General features: G+C 41.5%; 1 protein-coding gene across 1 annotated transcript in view; it reads left to right on the forward strand.

Moving 5' to 3' along the window:
* LOC106574339 (NALCN channel auxiliary factor 1) overlaps positions 1 to 12869 on the forward strand; it is a 67997-nt gene extending 55128 nt beyond the window's left edge. Inside the window, exons 2-3 of the mRNA XM_014150201.3 lie at positions 8221 to 8392; positions 11797 to 12869. Coding sequence (XP_014005676.1) covers positions 8221 to 8392; positions 11797 to 12125 — 501 coding nt within the window. The 3' untranslated portion in view covers positions 12126 to 12869. The remainder of the gene's footprint in view (positions 1 to 8220; positions 8393 to 11796) is intronic.
* Positions 12870 to 14969: the final 2100 nt, after the last annotated feature.

A 14969-nucleotide genomic window follows, 5' to 3' on the forward strand; every position in this document is an offset into this window, starting at 1 on the left:
ACGCGGGCCGTTCGGGTCGATATCATCATTATCGCTGTTTAGCATGCTCAAAGACTAATTTACACTACAACTCCTAGGAAATGTTGCCAGCTCTGATCCCTTGACCTTTACTATTGTGTGGGCTTAGATAGACCGATCCACTGAACCACAAACTGAACAGTCTGATTACCAGCAATGACGAGAGGGAGGAGGGGAGGTCCCTGGAGGAGTGGTGCCAGGAAAATAACCTCTCCCTCAACGTCAACAAAACAAAAGAGCTGATCTTGGACTTTGCATGCTGCTTTACTAATTTCATATGTATATACTTTATTCTACTGTATTTTAGTCAATGCCACTTCAACATTCCTCATCCTAATATTTATACATTTCTTAATTCCATTCTTTTAAAAAATATATATTTTAAATGTAACCTTTATTCAACTAGGCAAGTCAGTTAAGAAAAATTATTATTTACAATGACGGCCTACCCCGGACGACACTGGGCCAGTCATGCGCTGCCCTATGGGACTCCCAATCACGGCTGGATGTGATACTTTTAGATGTTTGTGTATTGTTGTGAATTGTTAGATACCACTGCACTTTTGGAACTAGGAACACAAGCATTTTGCTACACCCGCAATAACATCTGCTAATTATGTGTATGTGATATCTTTTTTTTTAATCGTCAGTCCCTGATAGGTACATTATGCATTTTTGTGTGAAGGTATACTGGGAGAAAGGGAGATTGCACTGGGGGATGGGGGCCATTGATTTGTTTAAGGGCGGAGTCGGTTGTACAGTACATTGGCAGTAGCAGCACTATGAATGGTCTTGTGTGGCTCAGTTGGTTGTGAATGGTAATTGTAATGCCAGGGTTGTCGGTTCAATTCCCGCTAGGACTACCAATATGAAAATGTATGTATGTACTATTGTAAACGTAAGAGTCAAATATACATTGCCTTTTGTATTTCAATCAATTACAATTTTTGATTGTTGGCTGTTAGGGACTTCTCATACTTTGATTCACTTTTCTCTGTCTGCAGTGACCTAATTGTCCTGCACGGATGTGATCAACTGACTATGACAGAGGCTTGAATACTGCACTTGCACCAAAGATTTTTTATAACTTAACCAAGATAGGCCACAGGTTGTTGTTTCCAATGGGACAAATGAGTCATGGTTGGCAGAGCCAAGCACTCGCTAGCAATATCCCATTGGCGCGTTCTAGTATGGATCTACATATTTCCGTTAGCGAACGCCTACTGTGAAATGCGCGTTTACAATAACTCAATTTGCGTTTGTGCTCCTAAACAGCTTGCTTTAAAAAAACATGTAAAAAACTCTTTTGCAAAGGGTAAAGTCTATAATACATAGTCCACTCTGTTTATAACAGATTATAGTGTTTTGAAACAGAACTTTATTGAGATCAAATGTTTAATTGATGAGAATTTGCAGAATGTTGGCCAAAATCCACTGCCTGCCAGTGGGCTTCCTCTCACTACCATATTTGGCAGTGAGTGGAACCGCCAACTGGATGCTGAAATATGTCTCATTGTACTATCTGTGCTAGCACCACCATGTTTGTATTCTTCAATGTTGCTAGAATTACCTAATGTATGCTACAGGAAGGCAACAGGCCTCGGCCTAACTATCCCTTTTTGATTGGATCCATTTGGGCAGTGTGCGAATTACGCAATGACATCCGGGGGGGGTCTCTATTTATGAATTTAATAATAGACGTCATTTAAATAAAAAATATTACCTTTTTAAAGTGGCATGAACACAGCCAGTCATGATATTTTCATCTGATTGTCAAATAAATCACTTCAAAAAGTAGGCTACCTGTGCGTGTTCGTCCACTCCAACATTCCATCATCCAAACTGCTTGTATAGCCAGCCTACTCACGCCATTTGAAGAATGGAAATAGACATCTCTTACAAAACACCAAAAAGTGTGCCCAATGACATTCAGCCATTGATTAGGCCTACATTAATTGATGTCTTGCAGACAAATTGATGTCTTTTGTAGCCTGGAAAGTCCATAATTCATGAGTTAATGCTTAGTCTTCACATATCGTGACATAAAACACTACCTTTCTTCCCTTACATTTATCACAGTGTTATGTCATTATTAAGCTTTTAACAATTTACTTGAACTTTGAAATAAACATACTTAAACCCTGTACGAATCATGGATCTTGGAGATCCGGGAAAATGCACTATGTAACAGTGTAACTATGCCTGCGAAATAGAGGTCGACCGGTTAATCGGAATGGCCGATTTAATTAGGGGCGATTTCAAGTTTCCATAACAATCGGTAATCTGCATTTTTGGACACCGATTATGTCCGATTGCATTGCACTCCATGAGGAGACTGCGTGGCAGGCTGACTACCTGTTATGCGAGTGTAGCAAGGAGCCATGGTAAGGTGCTAGCTAGCTAGCTAGCATTAAACTTATCATATAAAAACAATGAATCTTAACATAATCGCTAGTTAACTACACATGGTTGATATTACTAGTTTATCTAGCTTGTCCTGCGTTGCATATAATCGATGCGGTGCCTGTTAATTTGTCCTTGAATCATAGCCTACTTCGCCAAACGGGTGATTTAACAAGCTGTCGTTGCACCAATGTACCTAACCATAAACATCAATGCCTTTCTTAAAATCAATACACAAGTATATATTTTTAAACCTGCATATTTAGTTAATATTGCCTGCTAACATTAATTTCTTTTAACTCGGGAAATTGTGTCACTTTTCTTGCGTTCTGTGCAAGCAGAGTCAGGGTATATGCAGCAGTTTGGGCCGCCTGGCTCGTTGCGAACTATGTGAAGACCATTTCTTCCTAACAAAGACCGTAATTAATTTGCCAGAATTTTACATAATTATGACATAATGTTGAAGGTTGTGTAATGTAACAGCAATATTTAGACTCATGGATGCCACCCGTTAGATAAAATATGTAATGGTTCCGTATTTCACTGAAAGAATAAACGTTTTGTTTCCGGATTTGACCATATTAATGACCTAAAGCTCGGATTTCTGTGTGTTATTATAATTAAGTCTATGATTTGATAGAGCAGTCTGACTGAGCGGTGGTAGGCAGCAGCAGGCTCATAAGCATTCATTCAAACAGCACTTTCGTGCATTTGCCAGCAGCTCTTCGCTGTGCTTCAAGCATTGCGCTGTTTATGACTTCAAGCCTATCAACTCCCGAGATTAGGCTGGCAATACTAAAGTACCTATTAGAACATCCAATAGTCAAAGGTATATGAAATACAAGTGGTATAGAGAGAAATAGTCCTATAATAACTACAACCTAAAACTTCTTACCTGGTAATATTGAAGACTCATAGTTAAAAGGAACCACCAGCTTTCATATGTTCTCATGTTCTGAGCAAGGAACTTAAACATCAGCTTTTTTACATGGCACATATTGCACTTTTACTTTCTTCTCCAACACTGTTTTTTCATTATTTAAACCAAATTCAACATGTTTCATTATTTATTTGATACTAAATTGATTTTATTGATGTATTATATTAAGTTAAAATGTGTTCATTCAGTATTGTTGTAAGTGTGTGTGTGTGTATATATGTATATATGTATATATATATATATATATATATATATTTGGTCCTCCAATAATCGGTATAGGCGCTGAAAAATCAGAATCGGTCGACCTCTACTGCGTAACATTTCATTATGTTTCAGCGTGAAAAGTTCTCAAGGGCACACAAATCCAAAATAATGTAGGCCTATGCCATTGCAAAATCGAATGCTTCTAACTGAATTTTAACCTCATCTGAGAGTCACGTTATAGGCCTACTGTCCTTAACGTATACTTGTATGCATTCACTACTGTAAGTCGCTCTGGATAAGAGCGTCTGCTAAATGACTAAAATGTAAAATGTAATGTCAAATGTAAACGTCATACTTTATGGGGCTTGGCTGGGTATCAGAGAACCTCATCCTGAGGATAAATTAGGAAGAGACATTCTCCTCTGCTGGTTGTATATAGGTAATAGCAGCAAGAGTAGGAGAACTGAAGAACGGAAAGCTTTATGAACACAGGCCCAGGTGATTCCAAATACAATGTACTGAACAGTAATTAGTAGAATCATTGAATTCAAAATAATTTTCTTCCTTTCCTTAGGTTCTGATACTGCATAATTGGACATTTGAAAGTGATGTGGCAGCAACCACACCCAGCCTTCCTTGGGTTGTAAAATTCCAGTAACTTTCCAAAAATGTCCCAGTTTTCCAGAAGGAGGATTGCCATAAGCTACTTCCTGCTTTTTCCTTCCTAATACCAATCATCTCCAACCAGTATTATGGGAAAACTGGGAAAATTTGGGAAAGTTACTGGAATTTTGTAACTCTATACCTTCTGCTATTCTTTTCATATTGTTTTCATATACTCCTTTTAGGTATCATGTAAGTATGAAAGTAGTATAAGACGAAGGACATAAGTACAAGTAGTATGAGAGGAACCTTGCCTCTGTACTTACCAAAATAGCTCAGCTATGGCACACTGCCACAACTCCTTGTTCTCCTCGAGATACTTTAATTAAATCAAAGCACTCCTAATTACAACAAATATGATTTAGTCACATGTCATGGGTGGATTACATTACAATATTTCCAAAATGGCGTAGCAGTCAGACATCTTTGTCCTGTCGTGTCCCTTGTATGTACATTTTTACATCTTTTTCTTCGCATATCTTTTTAATAATATTTTCCTAAACCTCAACTTCTAAATACTCTCCTGCTGAACAGTAATTAGTAGAATCATCAGTAGAATCACATCACCCAATATGGTGTGGATCTGTTTTTTTCTAAAGTATTTCTATTTACTTCAGATCTGGAATCCCTCAACTGAAGCTAGCCAGCTAACTACCTACCAGCTATCAGTCAGCAAACCATTGCTAGCGGTCATCAACTAACCTTTAGCTCGGAAAGCTCTCGCCAGTTCGAACAACGTGACTCAAACCAGAGCATAACGGACCTATTATTATTTTTATTTTTCCCCCCCCCCACATCCCCGGATTCCTACCACAAACTCTGAACATTTTCATCTGGATCTTCGCAACTAGCTAACCACAATCCCGGGTGACTACTCCTGGCTAGCGTTTCCATCCCGGAGCAAGCCCCAATTAGCCTGAAGCTAGCTCGGCCAGGGCTCCTGTGCTACCACCGAAGCCCACTCCTGGGCTACAATATCTGTACCGTTCTACTGCCGGTACGGGGCATGGAACCCCACTGATCCTCTACGACTGGAATACCGACATAATCTGGCCGAGGATTCCAACAGGCCCCTCAGGCGCGACGTCCGCTGAAGGCCCATTCTGCTAACCGGCCTGCTAGCTATCTAGAGCTACTTGGAACCCTACTAATTCCACAACTGGTCTACAGACGTCACCGCACGAAGAGGCAAAAACAGACTTACCCCCATCGCGACGTCCCCCAAAGGCTAACTTGCTAGCCACGGTCTGCTAACTGCTAGCTTGCCTGCCCCGGTCTGCTAACTGCTAGCCCCGGTCTGCCAACTGCTTGCTTGCTAACCCGGTCTGCTAACTGCTAGCTTGCCAGCCCCGGTCTGCTAATTGCTAGCTTGTTTAGCCCCGGCCTACTAACTGTTAGCTTGTTAACATCGGCCTGCTAACTGTCTGAATCGCCGTGTCCCCAGTCAGCCCAACCAATCACTGGACCCATATGTTCACTTGGCTACGCATGCCTCTCTCTAATATCAATATGCCTCGTCCATTACTGTCCTGGTTAGTGATTACTGTCTTATTTCACTGTAGAGCCTCTAGCCCTGCTCAATATGCCTTAACCAACCATGTTCTTCCACCTCCTACAAATTCGATGACATCACCTGGTTTAAACATCTCTAGAGACTATATCTCTCTCATCATTACTCAATGCCTGGGTTTACCTCCAATGTACTCACATCCTACCTTACCTTTGTCTGTACACTATGCCTTGAATCTATGCTATCGTGCCCAGAAACCTGCTCCTTTTACTCTCTGTCCCAAACGTGCTAGACGGCCAGTTCTTATAGCCTTTAGCCGTACCCTTATCCTACTTCTCCTCTGTTCCTCTGGTGATGTGGAGGTTAATCCAGGACCTGCAGTGCCTAGCTCCACTCCCACTCCCCAGGTGCTCTCATTTGTTGACTTCTGTAACCGTAAAAGCCTTGGTTTCATGCATGTTAACATTAGAAGCCTATTCCCTAAGTTTGTTTTACTCACTGCTTTAGTACACTCTGCCAACCCGGATGTCTTAGCCGTGTCTGAATCCTGGCTTAGGAAAACAAACAAAAAGCCTGCAATCTCCATCGCTAACTATAACATTTTCCGCCAAGATAGAATTGCCAAAGGGGGCAGTGTTGCAATCTACTGCAAAGATAGCCTGCAGAGTTCTGTATTACTATCCAAGTCTGTACCCAAACAATTCGAGCTTCTACTTCTAAATATTCACCTTTCCAGAAACAAGTCTCTCACTGTTGCCGCTTGCTATAGACCTCCCTCTGCCCCCAGCTGTGCCCTCGAAACCATATGTGAATTGATTGCCCCCCATCTATCTTCTGAGCTTGTGCTACTAGGTGACCTAAACTGGGACATGCTTAACACTCCGGCCATCCTACAATCTAAGCTTGATGCCCTCAATCTCACACAAATTATCAATGAACCTACCAGGTACAAACCCAAATCCGTAAACACGGGCACCCTCATAGATGTCATCCTAACTAACTCGCCCTCCAAATACACCTCTGCTGTTTTCAATCAAGATCTCAGCGATCACTGCCTCATTGCCTGCATCCGTAATGGGTCTGCGACCAAACAACCACGCCTCATCACTGTCAAACGCTCCCTAAAACACTTCTGCAAGCAGGCCTTTCTAATCGACCTGGCCGGGGAATCCTGGAATGGCATTGACCTCATCCCGTCAGTAGATGATGCCTGGCTATTCTTTAAAAGTGCCTTCCTCAACATCTTAAATAAGCATGCCCCACTCAAAAAATGTAGAACTAGGAATAGATATAGTCCTTGGTTCACTCAAGACCTGTCTGTCCTTGACCAGCACAAAAACATCCTGTTCTGCATTAGCATCGAATAGCCCCTGCGATATGCAACTTTTCAGGGAAGTTAGGAACAAATATACACAGGCAGTTAGAAAAGCTAAGGCTAGCTTTTTCAAACAGAAATTTGCATCCTGTAGTACTAACTCAAAAAAGTTCTGGGACACTGTAAAGTCCATGGAGAATAAGAGCACCTCCTCCCAGCTGCCCACTGCTCTGAGGCTAGGAAACACTGTTACCACCGATAAATCCACTATAATTGAGAATTTCAATAAGCATTTCTCTACGGCTGGCCATGCTTTCCACCTGGCTACCCCTACCCCGGTCAACTGCCCGGCACAGCAACCCGCCAAAGCCCCCACCATTTCTCCTTCACCCAAATCCAGATAGCTGATGTTCTGAAAGAGCTGCAAAATCTGGACCCATACAAATCAGCCGGGCTAGACAATCTGGACCCTCTCTTTCTAAAATTATCTGCCGAAATTGTTGCAACCCCTATTACTAGCCTGTTCAACCTCTCTTTCGTATCGTCTGAGATTGGAAAGCTGCTGTGGTCATCCCCCTCTTCAAAGGGGGTGACACTCTAGACCCAAACTGCTACAGACCTATATCTATCCTACCCTGTCTTTCTAAGGTCTTCGAAAGCCAAGTTAACAAACAGATTACCGACCATTTCGAATCCCACCGTACCTTCTCCGCTATGCAATCTGGTTTCAGAGCTGGTCATGGGTGGTAAAACTAAATGCAAATTAATTACTTAAAAATCATACAATGTGATTTTCTGGATTTTTGTTTTAGATTCCGTCTCTCACAGTTGAAGTGTACCTATGATAAAAATTACAGACCTCTACATGCTTTGTAAGTAGGGAAACCTGCAAAATCGGCAGTGTATCAAATAATTATTCTCCCCACTGTATGTGTACTGAAAAATCTCTGGTTTTGAAGATAGGATGGATGTTATTTACTAACATTCAGAGCCAAACAGAAGACAACTGAGATCTTGGTTTTTGAACAGACATAGCTTAGTCTTGATGTCAAAGTAATAGTTTGCTTATTTATGATGTGCTAAAACTGAACTTCCCCTTTAAGTTGTTTGAATTTACATATGGGTTTCATTTGGTTTAACTAACATGCTCTATCTTCTACCTCTCAGGTTGCCTACAAACCGTGGCTGTGTGCACAGTATTTCCCCACCACACAGAGGCATTGTGGAAGGACAGTACCTTGTCTCCAGTACTGCCTGGAGGTTCAGCAGAGGTGTCCCTTCATACTACCGGACAACGACGATCTCATCCACGGAGGAAGCCCCAGCTTCATATGTACAGGTGGGTGTGGTGGTATGGACTGATCAATCAGTCAGTCAATCGATCAAGTGTGATTTGTAGCCACAGCTTATACAGGTGGGTATATATCTACTTTAGGGCTATGCTGTTTAGCAGAGATGCACCATGGATCTAGGATAGATGGGCTTGGGTCAATTAATTTTGAAATGTACTAATTGTAGGAATTTATTTGCACTCCTATGTCCACTGACAGGAATTTAGATGGAATTGTATGTTGCAGGATATATTTAATTGTGCTCTTGTGCCCCTGATGATCCCTTGTATAATTACTTTTCAGTGGTATCGATAAAGTTGTATGGTTTTGAACTCTGGTACTCAAGCCAATAATGAATTCTAGTACTTGTCACTGGTGACATCTAGTGGACATATAAGGCAGCATTAGTAAAATCAATGACACTTCCCGCTCAGTGTAAAGTGTATTGCTGAGACAGTCACTGTGATGGGGTACAACTCCAGGGTAGTATTTTAATATTCCACAGTGATCAAGACAGAACCAGAATAACATGACCTGCCCTGTCCTGATTTGATCTCAGTGGGGTGCTCTGTCATTTCCTCCCCCAGCCCCAAAAATGTTAAGTATTTCAATACCGTAATAAGAACAGCCTTTGATATTTTTCTATTACTTGTGCGTCAGCGATTAAATGGTAGGCTTTGCCTTTTGAGATCCTCATTTTCTGATGCTCATTTGATGTCTTCCTTTAGTGTAAACTGGCAGTTGATTTGAAGAGAGATTACACAAGTCGTGACATCAAATCAAATCACATTTTATTGGTCACATACACATGGTTAGCAGATGTTATTGCGAGTGTTGCGAAATGCTTCCGCTTCTAGTTCCGAGAGTGCAGTAATATCAAGCAAGTAATCTAACAATTCCACAACAACTACCTAATACACACAAATCTCAGGGATGGAATAAGAATATATAAATATAATTATATGGATGAGCGATGACCGAGCGGCATAGGCAAGATGCAATAGATGGTATAAAAATAGAGTATATACAGTTGAAGATGGAAGTTTACATACACCTTAGCCAAATACACAATTCCTGACATTTAATCCTAGTAGAAATTCCCTGTCATAGGTCAGTTAGGATCACCACTTAATTTTAAGAATGTGAAATGTCAGAGTAATAGTAGAGAGAATGATTTATTTCAGCTTTTATTTCTTTCATCACATTCCCAGTGCGTCAGAAGTTTACATACACTCAATTAGTATTTGGTAACATTGCCTTTAAATTGTTTAACTTGGGTCAAACGTTTCAGGTAGCCTTTCACAAGCTTCCCACAATTAGTTGGGTGAATTTTGGCCCATTCCTCCTGACAGAGCTGGTGTAACTGAGTCAGGTTTTTAGGCCTCCTTGCTCGCACACGCTTTTTTCAGTTCTGCCCACAAATTGTCAATGGGATTGAGGTCAGGGCTTTGTGATGGCCACTCCAATACATTGACTAAGCCATTTTGCCACAACTTTGGAAGTATGCTTGGGGTCATTGTCCATTTGGAAGACCCATTTGCGACCTAGCTTTAACTTCCTGACTGATGTCTTGAGAAGTTGCTTCAATATATCCACATAATTTTCTTTCCTCATGATGTCATCTATTTTGTGAAGTGCACCAGTTCCTCCTGCAGCAAAGCACCCCACAACATGATGCTGCCACCCCCGTGCTTCACGGTTGGGATGGTGTTCTTCGGCTTGTAAGCCTCCCCCTTTTTCCTCCAAACATAACGATGGTCATTCTGGCCAAACAGTTATATTTTTGTTTCATCAGACCAGAGGACATTTCTCCAAAAATAACAATCTTTGTCCCCATGTGCATTTGCAAACCTTAGTCTGGCTTTTGTGTTGGGGTTTTGTAGCAGTGGCTTCTTCCTTGCTGAGCTTCCTTTCAGGTTATGTCAATATAGGACTTGTTTTACTGTGGATTTAGATACTTTTGTACCTGTGTCCTCCGGCATCTTCACAAGTTCCTTTGCTGCTGTTCTGGGATTGATTTGCACCTTTCACACCAAAGTACGTTCATCTCTAGGAGACAGAACGTGTCTCCTTCCTGAGCGGTATGACGGCTGCGCGGTCCCATGGTGTTTATACTTGTATACTATTGTTTGTACAGATGAACGTGGTACCTTCAGGCATTTGGAAATTGCTCCCAAGGATGAACCAGTCTTGTGGAGGTCTACAATTGTTATTTTGAGGTCTTGGCTGATTTCCTTTGATTTTCCCATGATGTCAAGCAAAGAGGCACTGAGTTTGAAGATAGACCTTGAGATACATCCACAGGTACACCTCCAATTGACTCAAATGATGTCAATTAGCCTATCAGAAAAGCCATGACATCATTTTCTGTAATTTTCCAAGCTGTTTAAAGGCACAGTCAACTTAGTGTATGTAAACTTCTGACCCACCAGAATTGTGATACAGTGAATTATAAGTGAAATAATCTGTCTGTAAACAATTGTTGGAAAAATTATTTGTGTCATGCACAAAGTAGATGTCCTACCGACTTGCCAAAACTATAGTTTGTTAACAAGAAATTTGTGGAGTGGTTGAAAAACGAGTTTTAATGACTCCAATCTAAGTGTATGTAAACTTCTGACTTCAACTGTACATATGGGATAAGTAATTCAAGATATGTAAAAATGATTAAAGTGGAATTATTAAAGTGACTAGTGATCTATCTATAAGTCTGTATGTAGGCAGCAGCCTCTCTGTGTTAGTGACGGCTGTTTAACAATCTGATGGCCTTGAGATTGAAAAATAGATTCTGTCTCTTGGTCCCAGCTTTGATGCACCTGTACTGATCTCGCCTTCTAGATGGTATCAGGGTGAACAGACAGTGGCTCAGGTGGTTGTTGTCCTTGATGATCTTTTTGGCCTTCCTGTGACATCGGGCTCTGTAAGTGTCCTGGAGGGCAGCAGTGTAGATTATATTTACCGTGCTGCAGTATGGGGTCGCTACAAAATGTCCCTTACGTATTTTTTCATTTAGAGTTCAATAAAGGGTCATTATTGTTAGGTTCTGATACAGCATATGACATAATGATACTGATAGTTGAGTCATATGAAGACTGGGATAAACGTGCATACTGACTGGTTTTATGCTCTCATGCACATGGTCATCTGCCTTTTTTTGGTGATACAATTCAACAAAACACTGCATTACCACACTGCAAGAATGGCTGGAACTAGGTCATTTATTTAGCTTATTGTGGGTCATCTGAATGAATGAATACACTTTATTGGTATTGGGGAAATTGGGTTTGTCATCATCATCAGACACAGGCATGGATGATACAGACACACAGGGATGCATGAGAGGGATGCAGAGAGACATGAGCATCTATGGCTTATATCAGTGTTTACCCACTACTCTCTTTGTCCCCCAAAGGGCTACTGGGGAGCCATGGGCAGCCCAACAGCCAGGCAGAGTGCTGCGACGTCCGGTGGGACTCTAAACCGGACAACCGTTCTCGTGGGACGCTGAAAAGGACTCCAACTCCCTCCTGCCATCACCAACAGGGGGCGTCGACATCAGTCACCTCGGCCGCAACACCCACCAGACTGTGCAGCAGCAGCGGCCGGCTGAAGCTGTGCCTGCTGGTCTTTGTTCTCCTGCACACCGTAGTCACCATTACCACCGCATCCCACAATTCCACTGGGGTCGTTGGTGTGGCAGTCATTTTCCCCCTGGAGGAAAGCTCCTCCGGTGAGGAATAATGGAAAAAATTTGCAAAAAAAACTCAAGGTTTTATCTGGGAATGAGTGAGTTGCAAAACCGGTTCTGACCAGTTCTGGCTCTCTGTTCAGAGTGAACCCTGGAAGGTCCCTGGTATGTACTGTCGAATCCTCATTGGGCCACAGGAAGTGAGGGCAATTTACCTGGAGCAAAGGATGCTGGGAATTTTAGTCATGTGGTGAGGCGAACACATCTCAGACCAAAGGATCAATATCATATCACCGTGTCAATCTAAACCCGAGTTCACCTTTTCAGTCTCTTGTTTCTTCAGGATGTACTATATCGTTTTTTTTTTGTCCTCCTGGTTCAGTTGTTTGTGGAGTTTGTTGGAATGTGAGTGGGTTGTCTTAGAACATATAAGAGGCAGAGAATATTGAAAAAGGTAACACCAACCTGTGTGTTTTTATCCACCCCTCTCTTAACCAGTAACATTTAGCTGCTCTTGGATATGCTAACAATATTCTTAACTCAAACACTCACAAACAGGCATTCCCTGTAGCTCAGTTGGTAGAGCATGGTGTTTGCAACGCCAGGGTTGTGGGTTCGATTCCCACGGGGGGCCAGCACAGAAAAAAAAAAATGTATGAAATTGTATGAAATGTATGCATTCACTACTGTAAGTCGCTCTGGATAAGAGCGTCTGCTAAATGACTAAAATGTAAATGTAAATGTAAACAGAAAGAGTAAACACTAATTGATCCCCCCTGTCCTGGTGGATACATAGAACATATCAGTCATAACAGGGTTCTCTCATGGCAGTACATATAACTCTAATACAGAGCCAGTGAAGAGCAGGTGTAGTATACCTTTTTAAAAATGTTTTGCCGACCTGAACCGTATTGTGCTCGCTTGGATTATTTTCTTTACACGGTTGCATGTAACCAGGCCAGTGAAGTACAGTACAGCTCATCTCGTTTTAGCTCGGCTCAGTAGTGTGAATAGGGTAGAAGTGGAGGTCTTGTCACTTCGATTCAAAACTTTCCCACCGATGGGCTTCAGTGTACTTCCGAGTTCATATTATTTGAGCCAATAAGTTTCTCTCTCATTATCCTGTGTCCATGTGTTTGTATGTGATGGGCCCAAAGGGGACGTCGGATTAACGAAGCTCAATTTACCTCAAATCAAGTGACCTGTTGGCTTAGATTGACTCTGTTTTTCTAAAGCAGGACATCCAAGAACCGTATGTTTGGCTTTTATATTTGACTCATATATTTCTCAATATAAGGCTCTGGTACATCATACCAGTACATTAGTGCCAGTTCTCTTCACACAGTGGGAGAGGTGTCACAAGACCTGGGTTCAAATAGTATTTGTTCTCTTTGAAATATTTTACCTGCACTCAATTGAGCTTGCCTGGCACAATGTAACCAACGGGATTGTCCCAAAAGTATATCTGAAAATCTTGCCCATCTCATCTCCAGACAAGCTCAATCAAATGCTCAACACTCTTGACAGAAAACAGACACAATTTGAACCCAGGATGGATCATACATACATACATACCCTCTCCTCTTTGTCTCTATTTGACCTAATTATCATTGTGACCAAGATAATCACCTTGTATCTTTACACAGAGCTAAGGCCTTAGCTAGTAGGCATTTGTGTGAGGGTAAGGAGTTCTCAAGGGCTGGCTCTACATACTGCATTTCATTCCGTTGGTGTAACTGCTGCTAACCGGTACTCATTGATATGGCACATAGGGGAAGAAATCTGATAGGCTCCTTATGCTTTCACCTTTGACCTTGACATCCCTGTCTTATCCTTCCCGTTCAACTGAGTAGCGCATATTATGGCACCTTTGTTTTTTCTACACGTACATATAATCAGTACTGCCGGAATAACTCTGAAGTCAATCGTACTCGGGCATGAAGACATCAATCTGACGATTAGGGTGAAGTTTCCTCAAGACCCTGGTCTTGGGTCAGTTCTGCATTTGACCCACTAATGGAAGGTGTTAGAATTGGGGGAGGGGAACTGATCCTAGATCTTTACCTAGGGAAAACTTCACCCTGAAAGTCTATGTGCTTTAGCCTATTCACATTATTTTCCCCTTAGGTTCTCGTAACAGTTGATTTTCTCACAGACACTCATCGAATGAACTGTTCTTTATAGCCATCAATGAACAACATTAATTTATTGTTTCCCTCACCTTTACACTATTCCCCCAAAAGACAGCAGCGGATGTAACCCCCTCTCTGTAGAAATAACCTCCCACAAACTCCCCCAAACATGATCTGAACCTTGTGGATCTATGCAGATGTCCTACCCCTGTCTGGCCCCGTACATACTCAAGTTGCACAACTGATGTACAACACATTTGGCACAATGGTTGTGATACAACTGATGTTTTTGTGATTCAACAGAGAGTTTGTCTGCACAATGGTTGTGTAATTATTTTTCGGAAGAAAAAAATAAAACTATGTTGAATGATATTATGCCATATGCATTGTACTTCAGTTGAACAACTGGAGTGTTTACTGGTGTAAATATGTCCTAGAGAAGTGAGATATTCAAGATGTCCACCTCTTGGAGATTTTTCTGTTTTTCTATTTAGGGAAAGCTTCTTGTGTTTGTTTTTCTTGTTTTTGGTTGCATTTTCTGTTAATGGTCTCACTTCAAACAAACTAAAACTTGTAAAGGCTTTATAAGCATCTACAGTTTGTAGTGCTTATGAGTACTTTATGTATGCTTTATAAAGCCTTTTAATGTTGTACTTCGTTTGAAGTTGGACCTTGTTAAGAACTGTCTACAGCATTGTAAGTCAGATCAGTAGGAGAGAGAAGATTGGGAAAAGGTGTGATAGATGTGTGCAAGGAAAATAATGA

The sequence above is a fragment of the Salmo salar genome, chromosome 16 (assembly GCF_965601325.2).
Source record: "Salmo salar chromosome 16, fSalSal1, whole genome shotgun sequence".
Classification (NCBI taxonomy): Eukaryota; Metazoa; Chordata; class Actinopteri; order Salmoniformes; family Salmonidae; genus Salmo; species Salmo salar.